Consider the following 17,033-nt stretch of genomic DNA (forward strand, 5'->3'; position numbering starts at 1 on the left):
CAAAGCCGAAGCTCATGAGTTCAACAGGCAGGCCCTTCACCGTCTACCCCAGCTAACTTCTCCAGACACATCTCCTGCCACAGCCCACCCCAAAGGGCTGCCCTCTAGTGACTTGCACCTTACCTCTGTTCCTCAAATAAGGAGAGTCCCCCCATACTTTCTGCCTTTGCAAAAGGCTCTCCTTCCACCTGAAGTGCCCTTTTTTCCCACTCAGGACTCCTACTCACCCTTCAAGACACCACACACAAGTGCCCATTCACATGACACCAGGCAGGCTTCTCCACTCACTCTCTGTCTTCCCACTGCTCTTGGTTTCTCACACACTTGCTATGAGGTGTTATGGTTTTCTGTTTACATTTCACTTGACTCTCCAATCTGGAAAGTGCTGAACCCCGAGGCCAGAGTCCTAAGAACCAATGCCGAGCTCCAGCCTGAACCCTCTGATAAAGAGGCAAATGGAGATTTTCTTAGACGAATCAGCAAACTTGGAAGCCCCAGCTCCACTGGCTCCAGTGGAGAAGGATAAGTGACCCCTCTGATTTTCCACAAATAGGGGGGCATTGGACTAGCAAGTCAAACACCGATGACTCGTGGTCCACATCTCCCCCTGCTGAAGTCCCTCATCCCTCCCATCTGGGCAGGAGAAGGGAGGAAGCAGTACCTACCCGTGCTGTGTCCTGTTGCCCCCACTGTCTGCTTGGTCCAGTCTCTGGCTTTGTCAATGTGAAACAGCTTCAAGTCATCTTCATCTAAGGCAATGTCTCCCCAAAAGACAGCTGGGAAGGAAACACATAAGTGGGTGAATTTATGCTAGAAGTCAAGAAAAATGGATTCACTAATGCCCCAAAGGGCATTGGGTGTTGGGTGGTAAACTTTGGAAAAGACAGCCCATCCAGTAAAATTTCTCCTTGAGCCTAAGAGATAGGGCTGGTGGAGGCAGAGGAACAGCAGGTATTAGTTCTGTGCAGCCTGGGGCTGTGCCAACCACCATGAAAATCCAAATCCTAAGTCTGTAAGGTATTTTGAAAGGTCACCTGTCTTGTCCTCGCTCTAGGCAGCTCTGAGCAAAACTACCACAAAAAGACAGCTGCTTCTTTCTTCTTTATGGTCCCCAAGATGTAGAAGAAAACGAATAATGTGATAAATTATACTGTTGCTCATAATTTTTGTTGCCCTTCCCTGGGGAAAGATTATAGCTCCCTGCCCCATTGGTGTCAGGATTGGCTACACAGCCTGCTCTAATTCAGTGTGAGCAGAAGCTTTAAGAGCTAGTGCATGATTCACTGCATCCTCTTTGCCCTGTCCCAGAAGACAAGCAATGTTCCAGATGGGGTTCATCTGGGTTCGTGGGGATCACCCTAGGTTCTGGAGTAAAGATGATGTATAGCACAGTGTGGCTTATCAGGATGGATATGCAGCATGGATTAAAAAATGAAAACACTGTTTTTTTTGTTGGGGGGGGAGGATAGATTTTTTTTTTTTTAAGAGAGACAGAGTCTTGCTCTGTAGCCCAGTCTGGAGTGCAGTGTCACGATCATAGCTCACTGCAACCTTGAAAGCCTGGGCTCAAGCAATCCTCCCACCTCAGCTGCCCAAGTAGCTAGGACTCCAGGCATGGGACACCACGCCTGGCTAATTTTATAATTTTTTTTGTACAGACAGGGTCTCGCTATGTTGTGCAGTCTCAAATAATTCTCCTGCCTCGGCCTCTCAAAACACTGGGATTACAGGTGTGATGTTGTTTTCATAATCTTCTGAGATTCATGGGCATTCATTACTGGAGCACAATCTCTTTATCCTCACTAATACAGAAATTCCTATCAGAAATAGTATGTTCTGTAACAAAAATCCATTGCCTTTGGGCCAGGTGTCAAGGAAACTGTTACTAGAGGCTGAAAGGAAGTCATCTCTATGTTATGCAGTGACGGTGACGAAGTATTCAGTCAAAGTGTTGCCTGCCTTCACTCGGAAGGCAGATGATGAACTGAATGCGCTATGGTTTCAAATGAAGACATGGACTAAGAATGCTGATAGCATGCCTTGGTTGTTATTAACTATGTTTGACAAGGTTCTACAAGAAAGAAACAGGCTCGAAAAATGACAATTTTTATAAGAATGACAAAGAATAGAGAGTCCAAAACTTCAGGGTCTTAGAAAGTTGGAAGAGCTAACCTATCCTCATAACTACAGAAAAAAAGAAAGCTGAGAACTTCGAGTAACAGAGGTTGATGAAAATTCAGCATTGTAGTGTCAAGAACAGCCTTTATGGAAAACTGGAAGGTTCTCTAAAAAGTAACTTAGCCAGGTGCGGTGGCTCACGCCTGTAATCCCAGCACTTTGGGAGGCTGAGGCGGGCGGATCACGAGGTCAGGAGATCGAGACCATCCTGGCTAACACGGTGAAACTCTGTCTCTATTAAAAATAGAAAAAAATTAGCTGGGCATGGTGGCGGGCGCCTGTAGTCCCAGCTACTCCAGAGGCTGAGGCAGGAGAATGGCGTGAACCCGGGCGGCGGAGCTTGCAGTGAGCCGAGATCGCGCCACTGCACTCCAGCCTGGGCGACAGAGCAAGACTACGTCTCAAAAACAAAAAACAAACAAAAAAAAAACTGAAAACTTAAATTTATCGTGAGACCCAGCAATTCAACTCCTAGGGATCTTTCCAAAAGAAATGAAAACACATGTTCATACAAAGACATGCTCAAATGTTTATGGCAGCCTTCTTTCTAATAGCCCTAATCTTGAAACAACTTACATGTCCATTAGCTGTTGAATGGATGAACACAACGTGGCATATCTATACAATAGAACTATGTAGCAATTAAAAGGAACAAACTATAGACACAGGCTCCAACATGTATGAATCTCAAAAACATCATACGAAATGAAATAACTGTTGCCAAACACTACATATTATATGATTCAATTGATATGAAATGTCTACAAAAGGCTAATTTATAGAAGTAGAAATATTTGCAATTGTTTAGGACTGGGGGCAGAAACAAGGATTGACTGTAAATGAACATGCAGAAATTTGGGGGTTGCTGGAAATGCTCTAGAACTGGATTGTAGTTATGGTTACACAATTATAAATTTACTAAAATCGCATGTACACTTACAATAAGTGAATTACACAGCATGTAAATTATACTCAAGATGTCTGTTAAAGAAAAAAAATTCAACCTTGTAGCAAGAACCAACCAAGATGGTACCTGGTAAATCCTTTCAGTTGAGAAAGAATTGTTCAGATAAAGAAAACTAAGAATGTGTTTCTCTCTCAGAAGCTTCATAAGTGCAAGGTAGCAATAATTAAGTCTGGAGAGAGATAGACATGTTTAGAAAATAATTGTATGTGGCTATGGCACACACAGCTGAACCAAACAGATAAGAAGATGATTAATGTTGTAGAAAAGCGTAGGACCAAAAAAAGTCATTAGCATGGCCTATAAGAGGCTGCTAATGTTTGACACTTAAAATGACACAAAATGACCCTTGGGCCTCCATCCTTGTATGGGAAAGAAACAGGCTGAAAAAGCTGCCCCCATGAAGGGCATATTCTCTGATGCCCTCTCCAGATGTGGCTAAGAATAAGGGAAAAGGAAGGGCAGGACCTCCCAGAGTGTGGAGCTCAAAGCCACACAGGGAAAATGAATGGAGAGCTACTGGCAGGAGGTGGCATCAGGGCCTCATGAAGGAACCTTCCCCATCCTAGGCGCCTCTTGCAACATGTGTCCAGCCTGATTTCAGAACTGTTATGGATCAGTGACTGTTGTGCCTCCCAGTCTTCCTCTTTCCAAATGGAAGTGTTTGTTATGGTTATCCTGTCCCTTATCTATCATGTTATATTGAGTATGTATTTTGGTGGTGGGGTGGGGAAGTATATGATTGTTTTAAAGTTCACAAGTCTTTGGATGAAGAGGAGTCACATCCTGACTTAGTATAGAGATGATCACAAGATCTTGGACTTGGAGCCTGGTACCATGACTGGACAGGACTTTGGGGAAAGGTAAGTATGTTGTATATATGGGAGGAGAAGGAAAGCAAGTATTTGTTACAAGAGGGGAGGAGGCCTGTGACAGAGTCTATTATTGTTCATCATTTTTGCTGCTTCTCCTGGGTACAAATTATACTTCCCCCTCTCTCAGATGTCAGGCTTCACCATGTGATTTATTTTATTTATTTATTCTTTGAGATGGAGTCTCTCTCTGTTGCCCAGGCTGGAGTGCAGTGGCACGATCTCAGCTCACTGTAATCTCTGCCTCCCAGATTCAAGCGATTCTCGTTCTTCTACCTCCCATGTAGCTGGGATTACAGGCATGCGCCACCATGCTGGCTAATATTTTTGTATTTTTAGTAGAGATGGGGTTTCACCATGTTGGCCAGGCTGGTCTGGAACTCCTGACCTCAAGTCATCCTCCTGCCTCGGCCTCCCAAAGTGCTGGGATTATAGGCATGAGCCACTTCGCCTGGCCCACCATGATTTTTTTCTGGCTAATGAAAGTGAGGGGAAGTGACATGTGTCACTTCCAAGCAGAACCTGTAAGACCCAGCACATGGTTTGCCATGTTCTCTTTTCCCAAAGCCATAAGACAAAGGATATTCCAGAAACAGGCCGCTCTATCGGGCTGAGACATAGAGTGAAGATGATATGATCCAGGCTGAACATGCAACATGAGACAAAAACTTCTGTGGTTATAAAGCATGGATACTTAAGGATTATTTATTCCTGTATCATAATCTAGATTATAATGATTGACACATACAGCCTTTGCAAAATGATCTGTATTCATATTCTGGCTTTGGCAACCTCGCACATATTACTCAACCTCACTGAGCCACAAATGATTCATCTATAGAGATAATATTGCCTATCTGGAAACCTGTTGAGAAAATTAAATGAGATCATGTACACATAAGTACACACACACACACACACACCCCCCATGGCTTTCTTTTTTTTCTTCAATAGATATAATCTTTCTTCAGTAGATGCAATCTATTGAAGGAAGAAAAATAAAATTTATGGAGCAATGAAGAACCAAGCCCTGTACTTGACACATAGATGCTTTCCCTGCAGAGATCAAATATAATTTGAAATTTGAAACCCAAGTAATCCATCCAAGCTGTCCATATTACAAAATCTATAAACTGGCTCATGCTTCTCCCTGTTCTTGGCACATAGTAGGCGATTTCCCTGCAGAGGTCAAATATAGCTTTCGAAACTTTGAAACCCATGTCATCCATCCACGCTGTCCATACTGTGAAATCTATGAATTGAGACTCATGCTCCTCACAGCATTCATTTTTATATTTCTAGGTCGGAGTTTCCCAGATCTCCATCTCCCTTTTTTATTTAGCCACAAGCCACCAGAGGCTTTTAAAAGAAACAAATGTGCAAAAGAAAAAAGTTGAATTCCTACTTCAAGCCATATACAAAATTTAACTCCAAGTGAATCAATGACCTAAATGTAGGAGCTAAAACCAAAAAACTATTAGGAGGAAACATCAGCATAAATCTTCATTATCTTGATTTGGCAATGGCGTAGATATAACATCAAAAGCATGAGCAACAAAAGAAAAAATAAATAAATTAGATTTAATCAAATTTATAAATTTTTGTGCATTGTGACATTATCCGAAAAGGAGGACATTATCAAGAAAGTGAAAAGACAACTTACAGAATGGGAGAAAATTTGTGCAAGTCATATATCTTATAAGAGCCTAGAATCCAGAATATAAAATGAACTCTTACAATTCAACAACAAAAAGGCAACCCAATTAAAACTAAGCAAAGGATTTGAAAAAACACATCTGTAAGGAAAAGATATAAATGGCCAACACATGAAAAGATGCTCAAAAGCATCAGTCATTAGGGAAATGCAAATCAAAACCACAATGAAGTACCACTTCACAGCCATTCGGATGGCTAGAATAAAAAATTAGAAAATAAAAAGTGTTGACTGAATACAATAACTGTCTCTCAATTTAAAGCTTTTCTTGGGGACCCAAACTTTGTACAAGGCAGTCTATCTGACAATTCCTTGAAATCTGACTGTCATCTAGAACTCCCTTGAAATGTGTGACAAGGTTGGTTTGGTCAAAGATGGTTTCCGGCTGCCTGCGCTGAGCCCTTCGGTTTCCCACTTCCCTGAAGATTTGGCACAAGACAGTCCACAGTGCAGCGCCATTTTTCCCCCAAAGAAAAAGTGTCTGATGTCAATTATGGCAATGGCAATGGCAGGCAATCAGGAATACTTCTCAAACATTCTGAGAGAAGAAAGAGAGAAGCAAGGGGGTGGGAGAAGGGAACAGATGAACAGGCACTGGGAAAACCACCCAAGCCAAGGCAGTTACATAGTGGTCTTCCAACTTCTGTGCTCACGTGTTCCTAAATCATTTTGAAAAGCTACATATCCCTTTGTTAGCCTGACACTTCAGATTTTTCACGATAAGTTTAAATACTTATTTTGCTCATGAAAAGAAAATAATAAGTATTTTATAAGACGAGGATTGACTATATGTGGAATAAATGTTTCATGATATGGTTTGGTAAAATAGGTTTAACTACCTTTTGGAATAGCATGCTGAAACCGAAAGAAAACAAGAAAAATGTTCATCCTGGGTTTTATCCACATAGTTTGAAAAATTTAGAGGTCCAGGGAGCATTCTAGTTATACTTAAGAGAATCACTATCATTAACTACCCTACTTCAGTTGTTCTGAAATCAAAATATTCCTCCCTGCCCCAAGCATTTCCCTTAATAGAAATTCCTATAGATGAGAAGAGACAGAAGAGCTGCAGGTCTAAGACACTCTGGCTCCTCATCGAAGAAGGCTGCTCTATAACCAACCATTTCTCATTTTTCCTTTGACACTCGGGGGTTTTGTACACAGTGGGATTCCAGATGGGTGACCGGTAAGCCTCTCTCCCATGAAGTGCAGGAAGGGCCACGTGCCCAGCATCCTCCTGCTGTCTTAGTATAGAATCCCAGATGCATGCTTCAGAACCTGGAAGTTCACTCCCTTGAACCATCTGTAGAGAGCACCCCTGGGAAGTCCAATGCCCCTGCACACCGCAGTTTGAAGGCGGAGCATGGCAGAGGGGCCAAGCAGGGCAGAGCAGCGGGGGCCGCTCTGCAGCAGCCCCTTCCCAAAGTCACAGGGCTGCCGGGAAACTCCTCCCACACTGTCCCCTGGGCCTGCTCAGCTGGCTTGGTCTCCACCTCCTCATGTCCAGTGCTCAGGCGTCCTCCTAACACCAAAGGGTGGGAGCCCCAGGCTGATTCCCTTGCAGGGGAATCCTTTACAAAGGCACTTTCTGCCTGCAGTCTTCGTATTGTTCACCTGGGGAGGCAGGCTCATTAAAAGCATGTACTTTTAAGCCAGAAAGACCTGGGTTCCAATCCCAGTGCCATCACTGAAGAGCTGTGTGACCTCAGGTAACTCACTTGGTCTCTCTGAGCCATGGTTTCCTCATCTGGAAATAGAGGTGCCTACCTGGTAGAAGTGTGTGAGAATTAAACAACATGAGGTCTGTTAAGCAGCCAGTGCCAGGCCTGGCCTGTGACAAGCATGCAGTGAAGAGTGGTACCTCTCCAACCTCCACTTTGCTCCTCCTGGTTCCTGTCTCTCTCCCTCCCCCACCTGTCCTCATCCAGAAGACCCCACCCTGCAAAACTCAACTCAGCTTCCATCACCAGTATTTGCCCTCCCACCCCGACACACTCTTTCCTTTCTCTGTATTCCTTTAGGACAAATGGTCTCAACCAGACAATATTAACCAGACAGCGGGGGCTAAATCATGCTGCTATACTCATCTAACACTTACTGAGGCAGCACACGCCAGGCATTGGCAGGGGTAGGGGTGGGGGTTGAAGTAGGTGGAGTTGGGGGAGGGAGAGGAGATCATGTTTTCTGTAATGCTTTACAGTTAACACTGGATTGTACACAGGCATCGCTTCTTTTAGTTTTTGCATCAACCCATATTGGTCTCGTTCCACTTTTACTGATTAAGAACCTGAGACTCAGAAAAGAGAATGACTTGCCTGGGGTCACAGGGCCAGCAAGCAGCAGAGTCAGAACCCCCAAGCCAGGGTTCTTCCCAGTCCCGCAGCGGCTTCCTAAGCTCTTAGCATCTACTCAACTTCCCAGATTGTGCCAGAGTCTAAACGCCATGACAACAGGCTCCTATGTACATTTCACTTGTGAAATCCCATTTTATACTCGCCAAGGAAAGTCATCACACGGTGCAGTACGGACCTAGTGGCTGCCGGTGAAGGAACCGAATCAGATAGCCCCCAGCTCACGTCCTGCCTGGGAAGCCTTGGACAAATAACTTTACCTCTCTAAGCTTCAGTTTCTTCATCTTCCAAGTGTGAATAAAGAGTCATAATATCTTCCACATGGGGTTGTTGCGAGCATCAACTGAGATAATGTGGATCCATGCTCAGCACAGAACTGGCACCAGGCCCCACTCAGCAAATATGAGATGGAGGAGCTGCACCCTGCAGGCACTGAGGTCACCGGCCATGGCCCACATCAATGTGATGTGCAGTGAGCTGAGAGACGTTTTTACAGGTTTGATCCCTTTGGGAGGCACTGACTTAGCGCTTGCGTGCCCAGCCCAGGGCAGCCCTTACCCACAACAGCTGCAAGAGGGCATGGCCTGGCCCTTCTGCAGCACCTGCGGGAAGCCCCCATGGTGTGGGACTGGATCCTAGCCCACCTCAAGGCCCAGAGAGCCCCTTCCCACGCCAGCCCAGGCTCCCACACTGCAGTCCTGCAGACTCTTCCCTTGTGTTCTACAGATCTTGCCCCAGGATCCCATGGACAGTTCCTGTGGATCAAAGACAGTCCAAGAAGGCCACGTGCCCTTCACTCAGAGGGGACACAGCCCATAGCATGAGTCAGCACTGCCCCTTAGGCTCACAGATACAGCCTTCAAGCAAGAGTGGCTGCACCCCAGAACACAGGTCCAGAATGTCAGCTGGAGTCTCCAAGCCACCACCGCCTTCCATAGACAGCAGCATGTTCTGCAGGGGGGCTGAGTGATTCATTCAAGGTCACATAGTGAGTCATTTGGCAGAGTGAAGACTCAAGTCCAGGACCACTCATAACAATGGGGTCTGAACCAGCAGGGCCCACATGTATCTGGGAGCCAGGGATGGAAACCCCTGCGTGGAAGGAAGAAGAAACTGCCTTTGATACTCTAAATAAACCAAAGGCTACTGTGGGAACCTAGACTCCTGACACAATGCGTTCTTCAGAGCAGAGGTCCTTCCATTACATGAAATGTGTGTCTTCAGAGAGAAGAGCAGGGCACTAAGGGGTAAGTTCAAAACCAACATAGCCCAGGAACAGCAAAGAGCGCTGTGACTAATTGTGATGTGTGCCATGGGCATGAGTGCATAGGGCAACCCTCATGGCACACATTTGCCATCCTTGCCTTCCTCATTAAGAAGGAAATCAGGGTAATGCTGCTGCAGGACAGAAACCAGGAGTTTGGTATCAAAGCAGCTGCTCTCCTAGATAACCTAAAAGAATAAACTGAAGTGATCCCAAGCCAGGTGCAGTGGCTCACCTGTAATCCCAGCACTTTGGGAGGCCAAGGTGGGAACATCACCTGAGCACGGGAGTTTGAGACCAGCCTGGGCAACAAAGTGAGACCCCTGTCTCTACCAAAAAATCAAAACATTAGCTGGGCATGGTGGCACACACCAGTGGCCCCAGGTACATGGGAGGCTGAGGCAGGAGGATCACTTGAATCCGGGAGGTTGAGGCTGCAGTGAGCCATGATGGTGTCAGTCCACTCCAGCCTGGGCAACAGAGCGAAACCTTGTCGAAAGAAAGAAGAGAGAGAGAGAGAGAGAGAGAGAGAAAGAAAGAAAGCGATCCCATCAACATGGTACCCGCTAACCACATGTGGTTATTGGGCACCGAAATGTGATTATATGATTGAGGAACTGAATTTTACATTTTATTTCCTTTTAATTAATTTAAGTTTAAATTGCCACATGTGGCTAGCTATATATAAGCATAACATAAATAATATAAATTGTAAATGATACAATACAAACAACTATATGTTACTTATAAAATAAAATAATGTAAAAATTCTATTTAAAATAACATATCTAAGCCAGGTGCAGTGGCTCACGCCTGTAATCCTAGCACTTTGGGAGGCCAAGGCAGGTGGATTACGTGAGGTCAGGAGTTCGAGACCAGCCTGGCCAACATGGTGACACCCTGTCCCTACTAAAAATACAAAAATTAGCCAGGTGTGGTTGTGCGCGCCTGTAGTCCCAGCTACTTGGGAGGCTGAGGCAGGAGAATCACTTGAACCCAGGAGGTGGAGGTTACAGTGACCTGAGATTTGCACCACTGCACTCCAGCCTGGGTGACAGAGTGAGACTCTGTCTCAAAAAAAAATAAAAACAATTGGAAAAAAAATTAAAATAATATAGCTAGGAACAACCTTGATGACAAAAATGTGTTACTAAGTCAAGAAATGTAAAATTCTACTAAAAGCTATAAAAAGTGACTGACGAGACATGTTTGTGGTAAGAAAGACTATAGCAAAGAACCGTTAACTCTTTCCAAATGGATGTGTGCGTTTAATACACTTCAATCAAAATCCCAATTTTTTTTATTACTGGCAAGATGATATTAATGTTAATCTGCACAATCAGGTGAGAACAGCGGAGAAAAAGAGTACCAAAGGAGGACTGGCTTCATTAGACAGCCTGCAATGTAGAATCATTTGAAAGCAGCCCCTAGATTTTATCTAAGAAAACTTATATAGGATAAAACAGGTCTTGCACATTTGTGAAAAGTAGGGAACTAAGCAATGAATGATGTTGAAGCAAATGGGTTAGCTATTTGAGGAAAAGTCAGTTGGCTTTGAACCTTATACTATACACCAAAATTAATTTCGAATAAAGAAAAAATTAAATCAACAAGTGGACTGAACTATACTTAGAAGCAAATGAGTTATGTCTATGGATTCGACACACAAAGCTATTGAATTCTTACTGGAAGGCAAAGAGAAGACTTTCAAAGTATTCCTATCACCTCTTCCACTACCAATCCCAGCTATTCAAGGTGTAATCCATAGACCAGCAGCATCAACATTATCTTGGAGCTCAACAGAAATACAGAATTTCAGAGCCCACCTCAGACCTGCTCAGTCAAAATCTGCATGTTAACAACATCTCTCAAGGAAATTGGGTGCACCCTGGAGTTTGAGAAGCACTGACCGAAGGCACCAGGGACTCTGTTTCCAACTATGACCCTGGGGTCATGGGCTCCCCTCCACCTCTCTGTGTTCGACATGGCTGTAGTGAAGAGGGTAGGCAGGGCAATTCCTCACAGAGATGTAGAACTTGAACATATGGGCCGCAGGAAGCATTTAAAATGCACATCCGGCTGGGCGCGGTGGCTTTCGCCTATAATCCTAGCACTTTGGGAGGCCGGGGCAGGTGGATCGCCTGAGGTTAGGAGTTCAAGACTAGCCTGGCCAAAATGGTGAAACCCCATCTCTACTAAAAATACAAAAAATTAGCTGGGCGTGGTGGCGGGCATCTGTAATCCTGGCTACTCGGGAGGCTGAGGCAGGAAAATCGCTTGAATCCAGGAGGCGGAGGTTGCAGTGAGCTGAGATTGCACCATTGCACTCTAGCCTGAGCAACAAGAGCAAAACTCTGTCTCAAAAAAAAAAAAAAAAAAAAAAAAAAGAAAAGAAAAAAAGCACATCCACGAAAATGCCCTCAGCTCCAGTCTTGGCTGACCCCACTAGAGCTTCAACCTGCAACTGAGGGACTCATCACCAGGTGGTAGTGTTTCCTTATGAAGCTCTGGCTAGTAAATGTTTCAGGAATAGATTATGAAGTGCAATAGGAAAAATGTTTTTTGGAAATCAAAAATTGAAATCTTTATAAATTAGTCAAATACAGTTTTAAAGCTGTTATGTAATAAATTTGGAAATGTAAAAGGACTAGCTTTAAAGACACGCTTTCTAATGATATCTAATCCGTCAGTGGTGTGCTGCTATTTAACAATTGGCTGGGGTAGGGGAGAGCCTTGGTTTGTGGTGTTTGCTGATTTCCCTGTGTAAATGCTCCCACTGTGGCTGATTTCAGGTCACTGAACATGGAGTTGGGAAAAGGTGTGCACAGTTGGGCGTCGCAAGGAGGTAACAGCCAGCTCCGGGCCACTGCAGTAATGACAGTAAGTACCTGTAAAGTACCTCACAGTTTCTGAAGTTCTGTTATGTTGCCCATCTGATGCCATGTGTGTGCCTGATTTTGGGGGCTGCAAAAGATGACCATGATCTGAGCCTTGCAGGGAAAGGCTCATCTCTGCAGCTCCCATCCAGGATTTACACAGCACAGATCTTGCCCTGGCTATCTTTTCCCCATCGACAGCAGAAGCAAGCGGCACTCACTGTGTCCCTGGGACCAGGCTGAATGCCCTCTACATATTACCACAATCTGTCCTCTCACCAGTTTCAAGAGGAGGCCATTGTGTCCCCTTTCTATAGAAGGGAGAGGAAAAAAAAAAAAAAAGGCCATGAGAGAGGTAGGAATTGGCCAAGGTCATGCAGGCAGGAAGAAGCTGCACAGGTTTTCTGAGTCAATACAAGTCTCTCTAATTCCAAAATCAGATCCCTGCTAGGCGCCGTGGCTCACGCCTCTAATCCCAGCACTTTGGGAGGCCGAGGTGGGTGGGTCACCTGAGGTCAGGGGTTTGAGACCAGCCTGACCAACATGGTGAAAACCCGTCTCTACTAAAAATACTAAAATTAGCTGGGCATGGTGGCGGGCACCTGTAATCCCAGCTATTCGGGAGGCTGAGGCAGTAAAATCGCTTGAACCCAGGAGGCAGAGGTTGCAGTGAGCCAAGATCGCTCCAATGCACTCCAGCCTGGGCAACAAGAGCAAAACTCCGTCTTAAACAAACAAACAAAAATCAGATCTCTTATCCAATTCTCCCCAAAGTTCCACATTCTAAAAGTTACTAAGAAATGCTGTTAAACCACCTTCTTTACTGCAGGACTTCCCAGACCCTTTACAATTCTAACAAATATCATGGCTCTCCAAGAGAAAGACTGGGAATGCGGCATTTCCCAACATAGTTGCCTCTGAGATCTCCTTTCACTGGGTCTCCTGACCTAAGGAACACATTTTGGAGACTGTTGCACTGCTCCACAGTCCTCCAGGAATGACAAACTTCTAGGACTTGAAGGGGCCATACAGGTCACTGGGTCCAACACTCCCCCCCAGAGACAGGGAGCTCACGCCCTTCCATCACGTCCCCATTGATCTTTGAACAGCAATCTCTATTTCTTCCAAATCTGGTGTTTTAGATCTCCTCTCAGGACCAGTGCACTGAAGAGAAAGGTACTGATGGTTCTGCAGCACCCACACCATGCAGGCTCCTCTCGCTCCTCTAGCCCTCAGGACAGCAAACCCGTGCAATGTGCATCATCATACCCAGTGTCAGGTGAGGACTGTAGGCACAGAGAGATTTAGGCAACTTCCTCCAGGCCCCCTCTCAATTCTAACTCTTAACTGCCATGCGTCTTTGGCTCCCTTTGTAAGATGGAAGCATGGAGAGGAGGAATGACTAACTTACAGCCTTGGAAATGTAGAATCAGGAAAGCCTCACAAAGGGGAAGAGTGGGAGGATGATGAGTGAGCTGCAGTTTGGCAGGTGGATAACAAGAGGAAAGGGCATGCTGGCTAAAGGGACAGCATGTGCAAAGGCCCTGGGGTGAGAAAGAGCAAGGCACTGTCAGGGCAGGAGCAGGAGGGGTGCAGTGAGGGCAAGCCAGCTGGAGTGGGGGGCCCAGCCATGTGGACTGCTGTAGACAGTAAGGGTAAGGCAGGACAGGAGGCCAGGGGATCTGAGAGGCTCAGCATGGGCAAAAAGGGAGGCTGAGAATTGGGGAACGGGATCCTGAGGCTCTTAGAGCACCCAGGGTGGAGAGGGTAATCAGGAGTCCCTCATTCTGGTATAGCACTTTACAGTATGCCACCCCTTCCATGCACACATCCTCCTCTCCTGCAAACACCCCCCACACCCAAAACACCAGCATCCAGCACAGGGCCTGGCACTGACCTTCAGAACATTCTCATCCCCGAATCCGTGAGAGAACAAATACCTCCTTGCAGAAGCCCTAGAAGAAGGCAGGAAGGCCACCAGCCCAATCTTATGGGGGAAAGTGAGACTTCAGAAAGTTAACGACTAGCCCAAGTTGACAATCCGTAAGAAGGGGACAGGGCTTGAACTCAGACCTTTTGGCTCCAAGACTCAGAGCTCGGTTCACTGCCCTGCACAGGATGCTGGTCCCAGCATTGGGATTCAAGGTGAGGACTGACCTCAGGGTCAGCAGGAAGTGCTCTGCCAACAGAGGAGCCACCAGCCTGGCCAGCCGGGGACAGCCCGGGCGGCTGCTTTCAAGGGACAGAGTGCAGGAGGGGTTGGGCCTGGAGGAGTCCTCACACCCCTCTGCACTGAAGATTCCAAGAGTCTGGTGGGGGGATTTTAGGGGTGGTGAACGGCCCCTGAGTTGGGGTCTGCAGAGCTGGGGAGACTTCGAGCCAGGCAGCAGCCAGCCAGTCAGAGGGAGACCCCTCCACTCTGCTGCCACCTCCTATCACCAACTGCACTATCCCCAAGACTCTGTTCCTTGGCCCTCAGAGAATGGCAGGCCCAGGGCAGCCCCCTGACCTTCCTGGTCCATCCTGGCCATATGCCCTGCCCTGCCCCTGGGCTTGCTCCAAACCAACAAACACCCAGGTTTTATCCGAGGAGAGTGGCCTGCAGGCCCACCTTACCTCATCTCACCTTCATCAACCAGGACACTTCCTGATTTTCATTTCTACACTTAGACCTCAGGGCTACACTAAGGCATGGTTTATTGTTCAGTCAGCTTCCTACCCGTGGACCTAATCACAAATATTCTGCAGTGGCTCTGTATCTTGGGACATGAAGCATGGTCTACGCGGGGGAAGAGACAAGGTCTGCATCTCCACAGTCTGTACTGGAAGCTGTGTGCTTCCCCTTTGAAGCGTTTTCTTCTCTCACACAATGAGACAGCTGAACCAGCTCAGTGTTTCTGGAGGCATGGCCCACAAACCACTTACATCAGAAGTGTCAAAGGAGAGTGTTGACATGCGGATCCCCAGGCCCCAACCCAGATCTATGAAATCAGAATCTCTGAAGTCAGCACCCAGGAATACGCACTTTAATTCATGCCCTGCCCCACCCACTCAGGTGACTCACATGGACACTGCAGTTTGGAAACCAATGGAGTCCATGGTCACTGACCTTACGTTTGATTTCACTACATTTTCTTTTAGAGAAACATAGGGTATTTGCTTGGGGCCTGCTGTTTGTCCACTCCAATAACAAGCCACTCCAATAACTTCCTCACTCAGGAAGTGAGGAAGACTTCATAGATGTTCCATAAGATAGTCACCTAGAGATAAGCCCAGGTTATTGGAGGAACTAAATATGTAGAATTCAAACCATTGGAATTCCTCTCAGGAAACAGGCTGAGGTGGGGTGGAGGGGCCAGAGGCAGGGAGCGTTACAGGGAAATCCTACCCACAGATGCATTTAGTTCATTGCAAGTTTCCAGTGGAGGGATTTAACAGGTTTAAAGCAGTTTTCTGTGAATCTTTGTCAAGGGAGTGTATGTACAAACAAACAGGGAGGGCTTTTTTAGTAAAAAGTTAATCGGCTTAAAGTGTGCAACTAAATAAGCAAAGCTTACATTAAAGTGACCCACAGAGAAAGGACCCCTAGAAAGAAAGTTCTAGGAAATACAATATGGCCTCTATGTTCTTTTGTAGTTCCACGCTATAAATATTCATGGGACGGTGTTAATGGGGTCTACAGCTCTATGCAACCACAATAGTTTTTTTGTTTATTCTCAGGACCATGAACTTTGAAACCATGACCCTAAATTTCAGGACTCTGCATTCAGGCGCGTTTGCAGAACAGGAGGGGAGAGGTTCGGGCTCTTGGAAGAGAGGAAACAGGCGAGATGTGAATCACGCCTCCTGGATCTTTTGGTTGAGATTAAAGGGTAGGGTCTGTTTAGTATGAGAAGCCTCCTGTCTCCAGGGTCCCCAGCTGCTCCTGCCTGGGGAGATGGCCTTCTCCAGGAATAGATGGCTCAGTTGCTCAAGCATACGGCAGAGAGGAGTGGAGAGATGTAAATGTTTTAATGGGATCAAACAGATTTGGTGCAAGTTTTACACTGAAGACTTGGAAAACTTTAAAATTGAAGAATTTCTAAGACGGAGAATTTGAAAGTCATCTAAGCGATGTCCTTGTTTTCCATATGAGGAAACTGGGGTCCAAGAAGGTCAAATGACTTGCTTAAAATATTGCATCTAGAAGCCATGTCTGGGACTCCCAACCATGGGCTTTCCCTACACCAGAAAAGGCAAATAAGAGACAAGCATGTGCCTCCCCTTACCCACTCTTGCTCAGGACAGATATTCCTAACTGATCACAGCTCTCCTGTCCATTGAGCCTGGACACAGTCTCTGAATCCATCTCAACACAGTGCTACAGAGGGTCAACAGAAATGGACAGAAATGGTGCATGAGTTGAGACCTATTTGCCACCTATACCCTACAGCATGCTGGTAACATTCATAATCCATTACCCATTTGTTCCAGCTAAGGGTTTTCCATTTTCTAACTCTCCATGTTAAAGGTCAGTCAGGACCTAGGAGAGCGCCCTACACAGCTAGGTCCTCCACAGCCGCTCTGAAAGCTGACTGCTTCTCAAGAGAACACACAGCCCTGCCCTCTGCCTTGGCTGGCATCATCCTACTTAACAGATGAGCCAAGAGGGTCTGGCTGGTACCTGCACTGGCGACCACCTTGCTTAAAGCAGATACAGTCTCCTGCCTCACCTCCTCATCTATATCATAATATGGTTGCATCAATACATTACAGAAATGTCACAGCTTGGCTTTCCCAGCAGGGCTCAGTTGAATCAACAAACACACCTGCTC

The 17,033-nt window shown here is 46.0% G+C and overlaps 1 protein-coding gene across 1 annotated transcript in view; it reads right to left on the reverse strand.

Annotated features, from left to right (window-relative positions):
- Positions 1-17,033, reverse strand: part of TLL2 (tolloid like 2) — a 150,650-nt gene that overhangs the window by 116,391 nt on the left and 17,226 nt on the right. Inside the window, exon 2 of the mRNA XM_016919000.4 lies at positions 666-776. Coding sequence (XP_016774489.4) covers positions 666-776 — 111 coding nt within the window. The remainder of the gene's footprint in view (positions 1-665; positions 777-17,033) is intronic.

Source organism: Pan troglodytes, chromosome 8, assembly GCF_028858775.2.
Source record: "Pan troglodytes isolate AG18354 chromosome 8, NHGRI_mPanTro3-v2.0_pri, whole genome shotgun sequence".
In the NCBI taxonomy this organism is placed as follows: Eukaryota; Metazoa; Chordata; class Mammalia; order Primates; family Hominidae; genus Pan; species Pan troglodytes.